The 15,563-nt window shown below is 54.4% G+C and overlaps 1 protein-coding gene across 4 annotated transcripts; it reads right to left on the reverse strand.

Annotated features, from left to right (window-relative positions):
- Nucleotides 1-1,575: 1,575 nt before the first annotated feature.
- On the reverse strand, nt 1,576-11,977 carry SFTPB (surfactant protein B). 4 transcript variants are annotated; one of them, XM_032243562.1, is made up of 11 exons: nt 11,848-11,977; nt 11,411-11,538; nt 10,818-10,889; nt 10,328-10,453; nt 9,099-9,263; nt 8,784-8,873; nt 6,529-6,712; nt 6,213-6,358; nt 4,569-4,649; nt 3,999-4,080; nt 1,576-2,190 (listed from the first exon to the last, which is right to left on the reverse strand). In XM_032243562.1, exons 1-10 carry the CDS (start codon nt 11,948-11,950, stop codon nt 4,018-4,020), a joined length of 1,158 nt encoding a protein of 385 aa, XP_032099453.1. In that variant the 5' UTR covers nt 11,951-11,977; the 3' UTR covers nt 1,576-2,190; nt 3,999-4,017. The 4 variants fall into 4 exon arrangements, with proteins under 4 accessions (XP_032099453.1, XP_032099452.1, XP_032099451.1 ...); XM_032243561.1 differs by having other exon boundaries at nt 1,576-2,248; XM_032243560.1 differs by having other exon boundaries at nt 1,576-2,382.
- Between the last annotated feature and the right edge of the window lie 3,586 nt (nt 11,978-15,563).

Genomic DNA, 15,563 nt, shown 5'->3' on the forward strand with positions numbered 1-15,563 from the left:
AAAATACACATCCAGCAATACCTCTCTCCCGGGCTTGGAGGGATTGAGAAAGGGAAAGAAAGAAAGAGAGAAGGAGAGAAGGAGAGAAGGGAAGGAAGGAAGGAAGGAATGGAAAGAGAAAGAAAGAAAGACGCTACAGACAAAAAGAGTGGAAATCTTTCTTTCTCTCTCTTTTTCTTTCTCTTTCTTCTTTCTTTTCTTTCCTCCTCCCCTCCCCCCCTCCCCTCCCCTCCCCTCCCCTCTCCTTTGGATACAGTTTTACTCTTGTTGCCCAGGCTAAACTGCAATGGCGCAATCTCAGCTCAATGCCACCCCTACCTCTCCAGTTCAAGCCTCTTGCCTCAGCCTCCCGAGTAGCTGGGATTACAGGCATGCACCACCACACCCTGCTAATTTTGTATTTTTAATAGAGACAGGGTTGCTCCATGTTGGTCAGGCTGGTCTTGAACTCCTGACTTCAGACGATTCACCCACCTTGGCCTCCCAAAGTGCTGGGATTACAAGCGTGAGCCACTGCGCCCCAATGTATTTCTTTTATAATAAGAAAATATGACAAAAGTTCTTTTACAAATAAAGGGATACTTGCAGGCATTGCAGTCCTTAAGGCTAAGGCTTATTTAGCTTTTTGTTTATTTTTAGGTTTTTGGTGTCCTTACGACCTCACCTCATCCGAGTGAGTAGAGACTGGGAGGAGAGAGCAGTAGCTGGAGGGCAGGCGGGGAGCACTTGTGAGGGAGAGGAGCTGTGGACATCCACTTCTCTGCCACGGGAGAGTGAGGCAGGCTGTGGCCTGCTGACTTCAGGGTGAGGCCACAGCTACTGCAGCACTTCTTTTTTTTTTTTTTTAAGGAAGAGTCTTGCTGTGTCACCCCGGCTGCAGTGCAGTGCAGTGGCACGATCTTGGCTCACTGCAACCTCCACCCCTCCCAGATTCAAGCGATTCTCTTGCCTTAGCCTCCTAAGTAGCTGGAACTACAGTCACCTACCACCACGCCTGGCTAATTTTTGTATTTTTAGTAGAGATGGGGTTTCACTGTGTTGGCCAGGCTGGTCTTGAACTGCTGACCTTGTGATCCCCCTGCCTTGGCCTCCCAAAGTGCTGGGATTACAGGCATGAGCCACTGTGACTAGCCAGCACTTCATTCATTCATTCATTCATTCATTCATTCATTCACTGAGATAGAGTATTGCTCTATTGCCCAGGCTGGAGTACAGTGGTGTGATTTCAGAACTTCTTTATTTATTTATTTACTGAGATAAAGTCTTGCCCTGTTGCCCAGGCTGGAGCGCAGTGGTGTGATCTCATCTCACTGCAACCTCCCCTCCTAGGTTCAAGCAATTCTCCCGCCTCAGCCTTTTGAGTAGCTGGGATTATAGGCATGCACAACAATGCTTGGCTAATTTTTTGCATTTTTTGTAGAGACAGGGTTTCACCATGTTGCTCAGGCTGGTCTTTAATTCCTGACCTCAAGTGATCCTCTTGCGTTGGCCTCCCAAAGTACTGGGATTACAGGCGTGAGCCACGGTGCCTGGCCATACTGCAGCACTTTAAAGGACGGTGTCTTTTTCTTTTTTGTACAAGAGAATAGGACTTTATTAGCATTGGTGCAGGTTTGTATTACACAGGAATGGGTTCTTAGCATGCACACGCCCAGCGGCGCTTAGAGCAGATAAATCATAGCAGAAACAGTATTGCCCTTGGACTTTCAATCAAAAGCTGGAAGTCCACCTTACAGAAAGACAAAAAGAAACCCCCTTTTTATATCTTAACAAAGGGAAAGCTCTCAAGCAGCAGAGCATCTCGAGGGAAAAAGCTTGCCCGGTCGCCATCCATCATGCTAGAGCGTGCCGTGTCCACCCTGGACCACACTGGGGAGTTCCTGATTTTTTGAAAAACTTAACTGAAGGGTTTCTGGTGTCTATCTTTTAGAGTTCTGTATGTTCCCATTTTTTATTCTTCTGAATTTAGAATTGCAAATAACTGTACAAGCCAGTCTTTGAGTGCATGGGGGTGGGTGTGAGGCGGGTGGTGGGGGCAGTGTTTCCTGTGGAGCGGTGGCTGGTTTCTCCTGAGCCCAGCCCTGGGAGGCCGTGGTAGGCGTGGAGGCTGCAGAGCTCTCCAGATGCTGCCCTCACTGTGCCTCACACCAGAGAGGACAGAAGTGGCTCTGGTGTCTGGCTGTGGTTGAGCTGAAACAGACAAGGCCAATACACAGCTGGGGCCCGTGGTCCACCAGTGGTAGTGACTCTGGAGGAAGAGCAACGGGGAGGACGATGTGGGAGCTGAGGCTTCTTTTCAGCATGGCAGCTGGCCAGGAAGCAGGGGGAAGAGCCTGGTCACCATGGTCCCAGAGCCCCTGTCACTAGGCTCCTCCTTTGCAGCTGAAGAGGATGAGGGCGTGAGAGGGGCTGTGTGTGTCCTGCCTGGGGACCTACTGCCAGGTGATAGCAGAGTTGGGTTTGAAGCCCAGGCCTCCCTTACCAACCCATTGGTCTTGCTGTTTCAGCAAGGAAGGCTGGGACCCCTGGGAGCTGAGGAAAGGTGACTGACTGCCCTGGTTCTGGGTGACTCCCTACCCCTGGGCCCCCAGCTGTCATCAGTGGGGCAAGGACACATTAAACAGGTCTGAGTTGGAGAGGACCTCCCCTCCCCACTGCCTCCCACAGGGGCTCGTGATTCAGGGTTTCAGGAGCAGGGCTGGCCCTCCCGCCTCAGATGGAAGAAGTGGACTTGGCTGTGAGCTCCAGGAGGGCAGAGCTCCCAGCCTTTCATCCGCAGCCATAGCCCTGGCCCCTAGGATGTGGCCTGGCCACAGATACTAATTTTTTTTTTTGCCTCAGCCTCCCGAGTAGCTGGGATTATAAGCATGTGCCACCATGCCCCGCTAATTTTGTATTTTTAATAGAGACAGTGTTTCTCCAGGTTGGTCAGGCTGGTCTCAAACTCTGACCTATGATTCACCCACCTTGGCCTCCCAAGTGCTGGGATTACAGGTGTGAGCCACTACGGAGGCCTGGGCTTCAAAAAAAGATGGAGTTTTGCTCTTGTTGCCCAGGTTGGAGTACAGTGGTGAGATCTCGGCTCACTGCAACCTCTGCCTCCTGGATTCAAGCGATTCTCCTGCCTCAGCCTCCCAAGCAGCTGAGATTACAGGCATGTGCCACCATTCCCCGCTAATTTTGCATTTTTAGTAGAGATGGGGTTTCTCCATGTTGATCAGGCTGGTCTCGAACTCCCGACCTTAGCTGATCTGCCTGCCTTGGCTTCCCAAAGTGCTGGGATTATAGGTGTGAGCTACCGCGCCTGGCTCTGGCCTTATGTTTTTCAAAGTGAGGGAACAAATGAATAAATGACCACCATGTTAGGAGCTGGCTTTAAGCAGAATTGTAAAGTGGATCAAGCTTGCTCTCAAGGTCACCTTGAGCCCTGGTTGCTGTGTCCTGCCCTCTCAGGGTCATTTCCCAGCTCCCAGGCACCTGCTCACAGAGGCTGCATCTGGGCCCCCTCCATCCCTCCATCCTAAGATTCTCCTCTGACTTAGAACCCAGCAGTAGGGAGAGAAAGTGTCTCAGGAGGGTGGAGTTAGATGATCTCGGCCTTCCTGGCATCTGAGGGGAGACAGCTTTGTGTAGCAAAGTATGATTTCCTCTGAGCCCCAGGAAAGCTTGGCCTTGGCCGGAATATATTGAACCATGGGGGTCAGTGAGTCCTGGGGGCAAGCTCTGAGGGGTAGGCCTGGGACAGGGGCCGGGGAGCTGGGGCTGGGCGCTCGGTGACTGGGGTTCTAGCAGAGGGGAGTGCTCAGGGTCCTGGAAAGGGCATTTTCCTGATGTTGGGCCAGAAGCCCTCAGGAGCCTCCAGCTGTGTGGTGAGAGGGAGGACGGAGCAGCCGGCAGGAGTGGCTGCCTCTTCCTGCTTGGCGAGCAGACGGGCCCCCCATACCCTGATGGTCAGGATCTGCCCCCTTCCCTCCCCGCAGCTGGGAGCCTGGACTCACCTGGCCGGCTGAGTTCTCATCAGAGGTCAGGGCTGTGGATACACTGGAGGGGACTGGACATGGTCCCACACACCCCGACGGCCTGTCATAGGGACAGTGTCAGGGCTGAGACCTTGGCCCCCTTAGCTCCCCACGTCCAGCTCCTCTGGGAAAGAACAGCACTCACTCCACCCGCCACCTAGCGGGCGCTCCCTGTGTGACTCCGCAGACCCCTCGGGCCACTCCCTGAGCCACAGACATTGCGACTTAGAGCCTGAGGAGGTGAGATGTTCACTCCAGAATACCCACTTTGTATCCCACCCCACCAGCACACACTGGCCAGGGAGCACAGCCCATCCCATAATGGACATCCAGCCACACTCCTCGGGCCGTCCCTCCCTTTCCATCCCCCTTTCTATGCTGTAGTGACTTTTCTACATGGAAAGTGAAGGGTGCCTCCCGTACCCTGGCCTGTGGACGTGGGGCCACATTGGACCCAGGGGAGTGGGGCCTCTGAGGATCACAGACCCAGCGGTCGGGGTCTCTGGGAGCCAAGGGAAGTCCTAGGACCAGCCGGGAGGGTGGGTGTACCTGGCAGGTGGTGTGGGCATCCCAGCCTCTGGACACCAGGGTCAGCAGCTGGGGTGTGTGCTGCTCCACAAATTGGTTGCACTGAAGAAGGAGAGACACAGCAGTGGAGGGGACCCGGGCCCTTTGCAGGACATCCCTGTTGTGTGGTCCTGGCCTCTCCACGTCTCTGGGTCACTCTAGGGCTCCCTCCTGACTCTTCCACCAGCCCTCACTGAACAGCTCTGGCTGCAGTTAAAATCCTTAACAAACCAGAGCCAGCTGAAATGGAGGGCTTCCAACAGAAAAGCAAGCGACACTGGAGACAGAGGGTCTTCAAACTCAGGCAGAGGCTAGGCCGGGTGGCCCACGCCTGTAATCCCAGCACTTTGGGAGGCTGAGGTTGGCGGATCACGAGGTCAAAAGTTCGAGACCAGCCTGACCAACATGGTGAAAACCCGTCACTATTAAAAATACAAAAATTAGCAGGGCGTGATGGTGCATGCCTGTAATCTTGGCTACTCTGGAGGCTGAGGCAGGAGAATCACTTGAACCTGGGAGGCAGAGGTTGCAGTGAGCCGAGATTGTGCCACTGCACTCCAGCCTGGGTGACAGAACAAGACTCTGCCTCAAAAACAAAAACAAAAACAGAACTCAGGCAGAGAGATGGAATCCCAGCCACTTCCCTCCCCTCCAGCTCCATTTTCGTTCTAGGAGGAACCTTAATATTTATCTGATCCTTGAGACCAGATGTGATGGGCAGTGAGGAGGCTTGGGATTTGCTGAGCAGGGAGTACTGTGCGGACAGCCACCTCCTTGGGAAGAGCATCAGCTGGCTTGCCTCAGGACAGCATCTCCATTTAAGAAGGGAATTTCCTGGCCAGGTGTGGTGGCTCACACCTCTAATCCCAGCACTTTGGGAGGCTGAGGCGGGTGGATCACCTGAGGTTAGGAGTTCGAGACCAGTCTGACCAACATGGTGAAACCTTCTCTCTACTAAAAATACAAAAATTAGCCAGGCGGGGTGGCGCATGCCTGTAATCCCAGCTATTCAAGAGGCTGAGGCAAAAGAATCGCCGAGTGGCTGAGGCAAGAGAACCCAGGAGGCAGAGGCTGCAGTGAACCAAGATCATGCCATTGCACTCCAGCCTGGGGGACAAGAGCGAAACGCCTTCTCAGAAAAAAAAAAAAGAAGGGAATTTCCTGTCATTGGGTATTGTCAGTGGCCCTAGGACCTTCAAGCCCAGCCCTCTCCTTTTGCAGATGGGTTTGTCCTGGTGAGTCACATCTTGAGGAGGGCAGGGGCAGTAATGAGATCAGGACTCCGGAGAGAAGGCCAGTCCCTTTCCTGGCTCCAGCTGGCCCTGGCATTACTCATGTCCTGGTAGATAGCTGGGCCTCTGAAGGCTCGCCTGTCGCTTACTCAGCCCGTGAAGGGGGCCTCCTGGTCCTCTGGAGCCCATAGCCCTTTGTCCAGAGGCGACCCCTGATCCTTAGCAGGCTCTGCCCTAAGTTACAGTCCCACCGTTGTGTGCCCCACATCCTGTCTGCCTGCCTGTGCTCCAGTCCGGCCCATCCTATGTGTCTCTGGCTGCGAAGTCCTTCTCAGGCTCAGCCTTCCACCTTGAACAGGCCCTGACCACAAGTCCCCGTGTGCCTGCCCCGTACCTTTTCCCTGTCCAGCCAGGAGTCAAGGCAGGTCTGGAGCATTGCCTGTGGCATGGCCTGCTCGCTGCTGTTCCCGGCCTGGGTGGTCACAGCCATGCAGAGCTGGCACTCGAAGTCTTGCAGCAGCCATTCTCCTGTTGGTGACCCTAGAGAGGCAAGGGTTAGGGGGAAGCAGGCAAGACCACCCTGCAGAGGTGTTTGGTTTCTGTCCTCCTTGGTGCATTGCAGTGGGACCAGACAGGGAGAGGGTCATGCAGGGGCAGGGACAGGGAGGAGGAGAGCGGGCATTGGGCTAAGGAACGGGCAGTGGGCTCACCTGGGGCAGCGCTGTCATTCAGGGAGCACCGGAGGATAAGGCTGCACACCAGCTGGGGCAGCATGCGGCCCAGAAGCATGTCAAGCAGGATGACGGTGTAGCGCTCTGCCAGACACTGGCAGATGCCGCCCGCCACCAGGGGTACCACGCGGCACACCTGGGCCACTGCCACAGCAAGCATATCCTGGGGAGGGTGCGGAGAGAGGCCAGCATGGGGCCTTCACTTGGCAGCCTCCACTTTCTGCCCAGCACTCAGCTAGGCACTTCCTACACGTTCCCTCATTCTCTTCTAGAAGGGAGGGCAAGGCTGTAAACAAATGACACTGGGGATTGAAGAGTCCAGGGGATGCAGGGGACTCACCCGAGTCACTGAATGTAGGAGCCAGCTTCGGATCTATGCCTGGCTCCAAAGGCTCTGGCCCACAGCTAGTGACTCTCAAACTGATCCGCTGGACCTAACCTTCCCCCAAGGCTTGAGATTCAGCTGCCTGCCTCACTCTCCTCTCCTGCGCTTCCCACAGGCATCTCAAATTCAGCATGGCCAGGAGGGAGCTCTCTGTTTTTCTGCTCAAACCTGTTTCTTGTTGAGTCTCTCCATCTCAGCTGCTGGCATTACAGAAGGCTGATTGCTCTGGCTGGTCTGTAAAAGTCACTGTGGAGCTCCCCCTCGTCCTCATGCTCCAGGCCCATCCATGCCCAAGTGTAGTAAGCCCACCTCCCAAACTCGTCCCTAGGCCAGCCTTCAGCTCTGTTCCTGTCACATCACCTGTTACTGTGATCTCTGCAGTGGTCTTCCTTCCTTTCCTCCCTCCCTCCCTCCTTTCCTTCTTTCCTTCCTTTGACTTGCTCTATCACCCAGGCTGGAGGGCAGTGGTTCGATCTTGGCTCACTGCAACCTCCGCCTCCCAGGTTCAAGTGATTCTCCTGCCTCAGCCTCCCGAGTAGCTGGGACTACAGGCATGTGCTACGACACCCAGCTAATTTTTCTATTTTTTAATAATTTTTTTTTTAAACGGAATTTCGCTCTTGTTGCCCAGGCTAGAGTGCAATGGCACGATCTCGGCTCACCGCAACCTCCACCTCCCGGGTTCAAGCGATTCTCCTGCCTCGGCCTCCAGAGTAGCTGGGATTACAAGCATGCGTCATCACGCCCAGCTAATTTTGTATTTTTAGTAGAGATGGGGTTTTTCCATGTTGGTCAGGCTGGTCTCGAACCCCTGACCTCAGGTGATCCGCCCACCTCCACTTCCCAAAGTGTTGGGATTATAGGCATGAGCCACTTCGCCTGGCTAATTTTTGTATTTTTAGTAAAGACAGGGTTTCACCATGTTTCCCAGGCTGGTCTCGAACTCCTGGGCTCAAGTGAGCCACCTGCCTCAGCCTTCTAAAGTGCTGGGATTACAGATGTGAGCTACTGCGCCCGGCCTTGATGTTTCTTAACGTGGCTTGGAAAGGTCTCCCTGGCCTGGCCGTGCCTGCCTCCTGGGCCGCTGCACCAGTCTCTGCTCCTCAGGCTTGCCCAGCTTGCTCCTTCGGGAAGCCCTTTGCCTATCAGGGCTTTGTCGTCCTCTAGGTCTCAGCTTGATTGTCACCCCTCAGAGACTCTTCCTGGCATGCCAGCATCATCCCCACACTGACCATCCCTCATCCTGCTTGAATCCTCCGCGTTCTGAAAACTCCCCCACCACAGCATAAACTCTGGGAAATCAGGAACCTCACCTGCTGCTGTGAGCCGCCCATGGCTCATGCCACCCTACGTATCTGGGGAAGGCTGAGGGGGCAGGGCCTTTCCTCATTTGGGCCCCATTGTGGGGCAAGGTAGCCCGGCTGGTGGGGCCACTGGGCAACAGCCACTGTGGGTCTGGAAGACTCCAAGTTGGACTGAGGCAGGGATGGGGAATCTTTCTGTGGAAATTCTTCTTGAAAAATCAAAGCAACTTTTCTACAGAGACCTCTGGGGATGCCTTTCCATCAGATGGTGAGCTGCTGGAAGACAAGGCTGCGTCTTGTCCTTTTTTGCACTTTGGCACCTGGCATGGCACCTCCATGCAGTGGGGGCTTAATGTTTGTCCCATGAACTGTAGGCCTGACACCTACCAGGCCTGAGTCTGAACCCCAACATCCCCTGGGGGCAATACACAAGCGGCTCTCTCCCCTCTTAACTTCTGGCAGCCAGCTGGGCCCTGAAGGGGTGTGAGTTGGGAGGGGCGCTGCAGGGAACCCTCCTGGGCTCCGCGCTGCCCTGGATGCCTCACCTTGGGAATCATGGCCTGGACCCGCTTGATCAGAATTCTGCAGAGCCAGCAGTAAGGGAGAGGGATGGGGAATTGCTGCTCAGAGAGATCCTGGGGAGAGAATTGGATGGAGGCCAGGCTGGGTGCTGGGAGAAGAGTCCTCCAGGCTCTCCTCCCCTCCCTTTTCCTCCCTTTCTCTCCCTCCTCCCTTAGGCCCTACCTGGAGCTTCCCATCCCCTTCCCATCCCTGCCTCTCCCAGGGCCCAGTGCCATGGGCTTCAGAGGTGGCCCTAGCCGTCTGGATCCCCACTCAACTGGCTGTGGGGCCTCCCTCACCTGTGTGTGAGGCCCAGGCCTCGGCTGCAGGGCTCCAGGCAGCACGGAGAGGACCAGCTTGTCCAGTAGAGGGTTGGGCAGAGGGTCTGACATCCCTGGCTCCTGCTCTGGCTCTGGCTGCCAGGATTTGCACAGACCCAGGAGCATACAGATGCCCTTTGAGTTCTGGGGCACAGCACAGAGAGGGAGTGTTAGGGTCTGGGAGGGAAGCCCTCCCCTGTTCAGGCTGGCCCAAGGGCTCAGGGACCAGGACCACCGGAACGGGAGGAAGCAGGCCTAGCAGGGGTGCTGTGGTTTAGAGCTTTATGTGGGGACAAAAGGCAGAGACGGGGCTGTGTGGGGACTTTAGGGCAGGTGGCCGGGATTGTGTGTGAACGAGCATGAGCATATGTGTGAGAATGAATAAGTGTGTAAACATGTGTGTGAGTGAGGGTGTGAGGGTGTGCGAGCTCGCAGGCTCACCACATGCACCTTAACCTGGGGGCTATGGTCGGGTGCATGGCTGAAAGGCACTTAGTTTCCTGGGCCCTTTGTGGGTGGGGTGTGTGTGTGTCTGTGTGTGTGGCCAGCTGGGGTGCTCTGTGTGTGTGTGTGTCTGTGTGTGTCTGGCTGGTGGGGGTGCTGTGTGTGTGTGTGTGTGTGTCTGGCTGGGGTGCTGTGTGTGTGCTGTGTTGTGTGTGCTGTGTGTGTGTCCATGTGTGTGTCCGATGGGGGTGCTGTGTGTGTGTGTGTGTGTGTGTGTGTCTGTCCAGCGGGGGTGCTCTGTGTGTGTGTGTGTGTTTGTGTGTATCTGGCTGGCTGGGGTGTGTGTGTGTGCTGTGTGTGTGTCTGTGTGTGTGTGTGTGTGTCCGGTGGGGGTGCTGTGTGTGTGTGTATGTGTGTGTGTGTCTGGTGGGGTGCTGTGTGTGTGCTGTCTGTGTGTGTGCTTTGTGTGTGTCTGTGTGTGTGTGTCCGGTGGGGGTGCTGTGTGTGTGTGTATGTATGTGTGTGTCCGATGGGGGTGCTGTGTGTGTGTGTGTGTGTGTGTGTGTCTGTCCAGCGGGGGTGCTCTGTGTGTGTGTGTGTGTGTTTGTGTGTATCTGGCTGGCTGGGGTGTGTGGGTGTGGTGTGTGTGTGTGTGTGTGTGTGTGTGTGTGTCCGGATGTCTCGGGTGACGTGTGTGTAACTCCCATGGTGGACACAGGGGCCTGCGTGGGGAGGCAGGTGGGAGGCGAGCTTGCAGCCCTCACAATCTGCTTCTGGAAGTAGTCGATGACCAGCGGGAAGTAGTCGTCGAGCACTTGGTTGCACTGGGGCATGAGCAGCTTCAAGGGGAGGGTGCTGCACTCCCGCTCCAGGAACTTCCGCATCCTGTCCTGAAAGGTTGGAGGGGCTGTCAGCTGGGTATCCCTGAGGCCTGTCCCGCCCAAGTCCCTGGACATAAGGCCCCATCAGGGGAGACCAACCCCCAGTTCCCCAGGGCACTGGAGTTCGAGAGTGTCAAGGAGGTAAGTAGTTGGGTACAGGTAGGGCCCCTTCCCCTCAGGAAAGACCGTCTCTGGCTGTGCTGTTGAGCTCATGGCCAAAACTTGCTCCCAGCTAGGAGGTGCTGGGAGTTCCCAGGTACACCCAGGCCTGCCACTCAGCCTGGAAATGGCCCCTTTAGGGGGCTCGCCTCTTCCCTGCTCTGTCCCTCATCTCTTGGGCCCCAGGCTTCATCCAGGATCTAGGCCTCATTACCTGGAAAATGGCCTCCTTGGCCATCTTGGTAAGGATGTGGATGATGTCCTCACACTCTTGGCATAGGTCATCCTGGGGAGGGAGGGGGCCCCACGGTGGAGGACACATGAGTGGAGGGCATGCTCCCAGCTCCAGTCGGGAGGTTCTCTCAGGCAGAGGTCAACAGAGCACTCCAAGGCATAAACAGCTGCCCACCAGCCCATCTTGTCCCATCTTATCCATTCCATTCTGTCCACCCATCCCATCCCATCCTATCCCATCTCATCCCATCCCATCCTATCCCATCTCATCCCATCCCATCCTATCCCATCTCATCCCATCCCATCCCATCCCATCCCATCCCATCCCATCCCATCCCATCCCATCCCATTCATCCGACTCCATCTATTCTGTCCTCCTATCCCATTGAATCCAACCTATTCCATTTCATCCTATTTCATTTCATCTCATCCCATTCCATCTCTTCCATCCCCTATGGGGGCTCCACTCCCCTCCTGCCCATCCAGAGCCCACCCAGCACCCTTCATCTCAGACCCCACCCAGCACCCTTCATCTCAGACCCCCAGCTGCTGTGCATGCTTGGTGGTACTCACGGCTCCCACATGTCCCCAGACTTTCTGTAGGCAATGCCCCAGGGCTCTACATTGCAATGCTTGCTCTAGGCTTTGGCACCAGAACTCAGGGCCCTGGGCACAGGCCACGGATGAGGTGGTCCAGGCAGCTGTGGTTCGGGGCCAGGACAACCTTAGTCAGGATCTAGGTTACACACCTGGCATCCTGATTTCACCCAATGTCTAAACCCAGTTAAGCTGGGAGTGCGAGGCCATTAAACATGTGGGAGGCAGACAACTCTGGGTTCCACCTGCTCCAGGACCCACAAGCTGTGTGACTTTGGATAAGCTCTGGACTCTCTCCGAGCCCCAGCTGCTTTGTCTTTAAAATGAAGACACACTTGGGTTGATGCCTGGCACAGAGCAGTGCTCAGTGAGTGGTGGAGCTGCCTAGGAGAGGGAGGCTGGGGGAGACTCACCAGTGCTCGAGCCACAGAGCGTAGGCAGCAGCAGCAGCAGCCACTGCAGCAGGCGTGACTCGCCCATGGCACCTCTGCAGCCTGGGTACCCTGCTTGGGGCATAGCCCCTTATAGCTGGGCGGGGCGTGGGGGTGCTATGGGAATGGCATCGACCTCAGTGTTTGCCTTTGCCCTGGAGAGCCCTCCAGGTGCTTGATCCCACCTCTTCCCAGCAGGGACACTCCTGCCTGCCTTACCACCTGTCCTGGCTGATGGCCCCTTCCTGCTCTCTTTGCCCCCTGCCCAGATTCCCATGCGCCTGGACTTGTGGCTTCCTCCAACCAGGGGTCTCTCAAGCATCCACACCTGGTCCCACCTCTCCAGGCCATGGGAGGGAAGCTGAGGAGGGTGGGGGGCAACTGGCTGGGGGCAGACAGGGTGATCCCCTCCCACCCCTCCCTGGGCCTCTCAGGCCCCCTCCACTCTTGAGCAATGTTCTCAAGAGCTTCCTGCCTGGCTCTTAACCCAGGGCAAGCCCTGGAAGGGCAGACCCAGGACGTTCCCACCTTCTCCTTACCTTTTCCCCTGAAAAAAACTCCTGAGTCTATGGACACATGGTAGTCAGGACAGTATTTACATGCAACAGAAAACAAAATATCCTGAGAGTCTGAGACAAGATTTCTGTGGCCCTGGAGCAGCTCCCAGACAGCCCTATTGGGTAGCTGCTGCCCATGGCCTCTGGGGAGCCCCTCCAGGGTAGGGGCTGGGGCATAGCTGTGATGGTTCAGCAGAAATAAACTGTCGTCTGCAGCTGCAGGGGCTCTCAGGGAGGGCCCCCACTGCAGAGCACACTGGAAAAAATTAAAAGGCCGAGGGGGCAGAGGATATCTCGAGTGGAAGAAGAAGAGCATTAGCTCGTTGCCTCCACCCCAGCCATTGTGATCAATTTATCTATCTCTGAGGGAGCCCTCTCCCTAGTGGAAACTCACGGGCCTCTAAACTCAGGAAGCACTACAGGGCTCTTGGGGTGGACAGGGCAGGAATTAGATAAAATGATAAAAAGAGTTGGGGCCGGGCGTGGTGGCTCACTCCTATAATGCTAGCACTTTGGGAGACTGAGGAAGGAGGACTCTTTGAGCCCAGGAATTTGAGACCATCCTGGCCAATACAGTGAGACTCCATCATTACAACAAAATTTAAAAATTACCCAAGTGTGGTGGTGCATGCCTCTGGTCCCAGCTACTCAGGAGGCTGAGGCAGGAGGATTGCTGGAACACAGCAGGTCACAGCTGCAGTGAGCTGTGATTGTGCCGCTGCACTCAGGTCTGGGTAACAAAGATCCTGTATCAAAATTAAAAAAAAAATGTTTAAAAAAAAGGAAAAAAAGAATTGGACACAAGATGGCTAATGACACACTCAAGGTGACCCAAGGATTTATGTAGTTTCTGTTGGTCTCAAGCCCTTGTCCGTACAACAAACACAGCTGCCATCATGGGAGTCCACCAAGACTGTGTGAAAATGTGTAACCAAAGAGTAGGAACCCAGTGACCTTCATAGAGCCTCAGGAAGGTGGAACTGGAACATGTTTGTTATTTAGTACGTGTTAAACAAATGAGCAAGTGGGATCTGGTTTGAATACAATCAGGGCAGGCTGCCAAGAGATTAGGTATATGTGGCCGGCTGCCTTCAGGGACACATTGGTTAGGGTGGCCTCGCTACCATAACGAAGAGCCCTCCAGTCTATGGGCTTCATGCATATTTCTCTTTTTTTGTTTTTTTATTTTTTGACATTGGGTCTCACTCTGGCACCCAGGCTGGAGTGCAGTAGCATTATCTTGGCTCACTGCAACCTCCACCTCCCAGGCTCAAGTGATCCTCCCACCTCAGTCTCCAGAGTAGCTGAGCTCACAGGTGCACGCTACCACACCTAGCTAATTTTTTTTCTATGATATTTTTGGTAGAGACATATTGTCCAGGCTGGTCTCGAACTTCGGAACTAAGACGATACACCTGCCTCAGCTTCCCAAAGTGCTGGGATTACAAACATATACACTGTGCCTGGCCACATGTTTCCTTCTTCTTCTTTTTTTTTTTTTTTTTTTTTGAGTTGGAGTCACTCTGTCGCCCAGGCTGGAGTGTAGTGGTGCGATCTTGGCTCACTAGGACTTCTGCCTCCCGGGTTCAAGCGATTCTCTTGCCTCAGCCTCTTGAGTAGCTGGGATTACAGGCGCCACTATCCTGCCTGGCTAATTTTTGTATTTTTTTTTTTTTAGTAGAGACAGGGTTTCACCATATTGGCCAGGTTGGTCTTGAACTCCTGACCTTAGGTGATCTGCCTGCCTCAGCCTCCCAAAGTGCTGGGATAATGGATGTGAGCCACTGTGCCTGGCCCACATCTTTCCTTCTTACTCGGTCACAGTGCAGCACAGGTTGGCTCTGGGTGGGAGCCTAGGGTCCATACCGTCATTTGGGTGCTTGGACTCACCCCTCTGCTTGCTGGAAGGGCTTAGAGTCCTTCCCTGGGTCCTCTGCATCTGGCCGACAGGGAGAAGAGAGAAAGAGTGGAAGACGGTGAGGAAGGTTTTAGGGACCAGGTCTGGGAGTGGTGTCCATCATTTCTTCCCTCTCAGTTCAGTCTTGTGCCCTCACTAACCCCAGGGAAGGTTGGGAAATGCGATGTGCCTGCATGCCCAGGAGGAAAGGGAAATGTTGGTGGACACATAGCATTGTCTAAAAGCCATAACACTGAATGCAAAACCAGGTGCTTATGTGGGGTTTTAGTGAGTCTGTGGCTTTTTATCAGAATCTCAAAGAGGGGTTGGTATCTGACTGTCAAGAGCTGCCATCCAAGAGCACCAATAAAGGAGACACAAAAAGCCAGCTGTTGACTGAGCTGAGGGTTTCCTGGCTTCTGGTCCCTGGGATGGGCAGTCCCCCGGCACCCCTTGCTCTGATGCCACCCTCACCACAGTCTCTGATTAAAATCGAGCTTCCTGTAAGGCAGGACTGCGGGGGAACCTGCACAGATCTGCCCCTACTGATGACTCTCCTCTTGGCCCACCTGCTTCTCACTGGAAACGAATAAACATTCTGGGCAGACCGTGGTGGCTCACGCCTGTAATCCCAGCACTTTGGGGGACCAAGGTGGGTGGATCACCTGAGGTCAGGAGCTCAAGACCAGCCTGATCAACATGGAGAAACCCTGTCTCTACTGAAAAAAAATTAGCCAGGCATGGTGGCACATGCCTGTAATCTCAACTACTCAGGAGGCTGAGGCAGGAGAATCGCTTGAACCTGGGAGGTGGAGGTTGCAGTGAGCCAAGATGGCGCCATTGCACTCCAGCCTGGGCAATAAGAGCAAAATTCCATCTGAAAAAAAAGAAAGAAAGAAAAGAAAGGAAAGAAAGAAAGAGAGAGAGAGAAAGAGAGAGAGAGAAAGAAAGAAAGAAAGAAAGAAAGAAAGAAAGAAAGAAAGAAAGAAAGAAAGAAAGAAAGAAAGAAAGAAAGAAAGAAAGAAAGGAAGGAAGGAAGGAAGGAAGGAAGGAAGGAAGGAAGGAAGGAAGGAGGGAAGGAAGGAAGGAAGGAAGGAAGGAAGGAAAAAGGAAAGAAAGAAAGAGTGAAAGAAAAAAGAACATTCTGATAGCTATTCTGGGGATGGAGAACTTGATTAACTCAAGTTTATAGGAGATGCCTTCCCTCTTGGTGTGTGGACAAACTCGTTTCTGATGGCCAGTTC

The sequence above is a fragment of the Sapajus apella genome, unplaced genomic scaffold, assembly GCF_009761245.1.
Source record: "Sapajus apella isolate SASKATOON/1434 unplaced genomic scaffold, GSC_monkey_1.0 scaffold52, whole genome shotgun sequence".
Taxonomy (NCBI): domain Eukaryota; kingdom Metazoa; phylum Chordata; class Mammalia; order Primates; family Cebidae; genus Sapajus; species Sapajus apella.

What these genes read in the sequence shown, in the direction of transcription:
- SFTPB (XM_032243562.1), bottom strand. Translation starts at nt 11,950, where the DNA reads ATGCCCCAAGCAGGGTACCCAGGCTGCAGAGGTGCCATGGGCGAGTCA. An exon ending in ACTACTTCCAGAAGCAGATT is followed by an intron (nt 9,264 to 10,327) that starts GTGAGGGCTGCA and finishes GCTGTGCCCCAG; the next exon opens with AACTCAAAGGGCATCTGTAT. An exon ending in GAATGACAGCGCTGCCCCAG is followed by an intron (nt 6,359 to 6,528) that starts GTGAGCCCACTG and finishes TTGCCTCTCTAG; the next exon opens with GGTCACCAACAGGAGAATGG.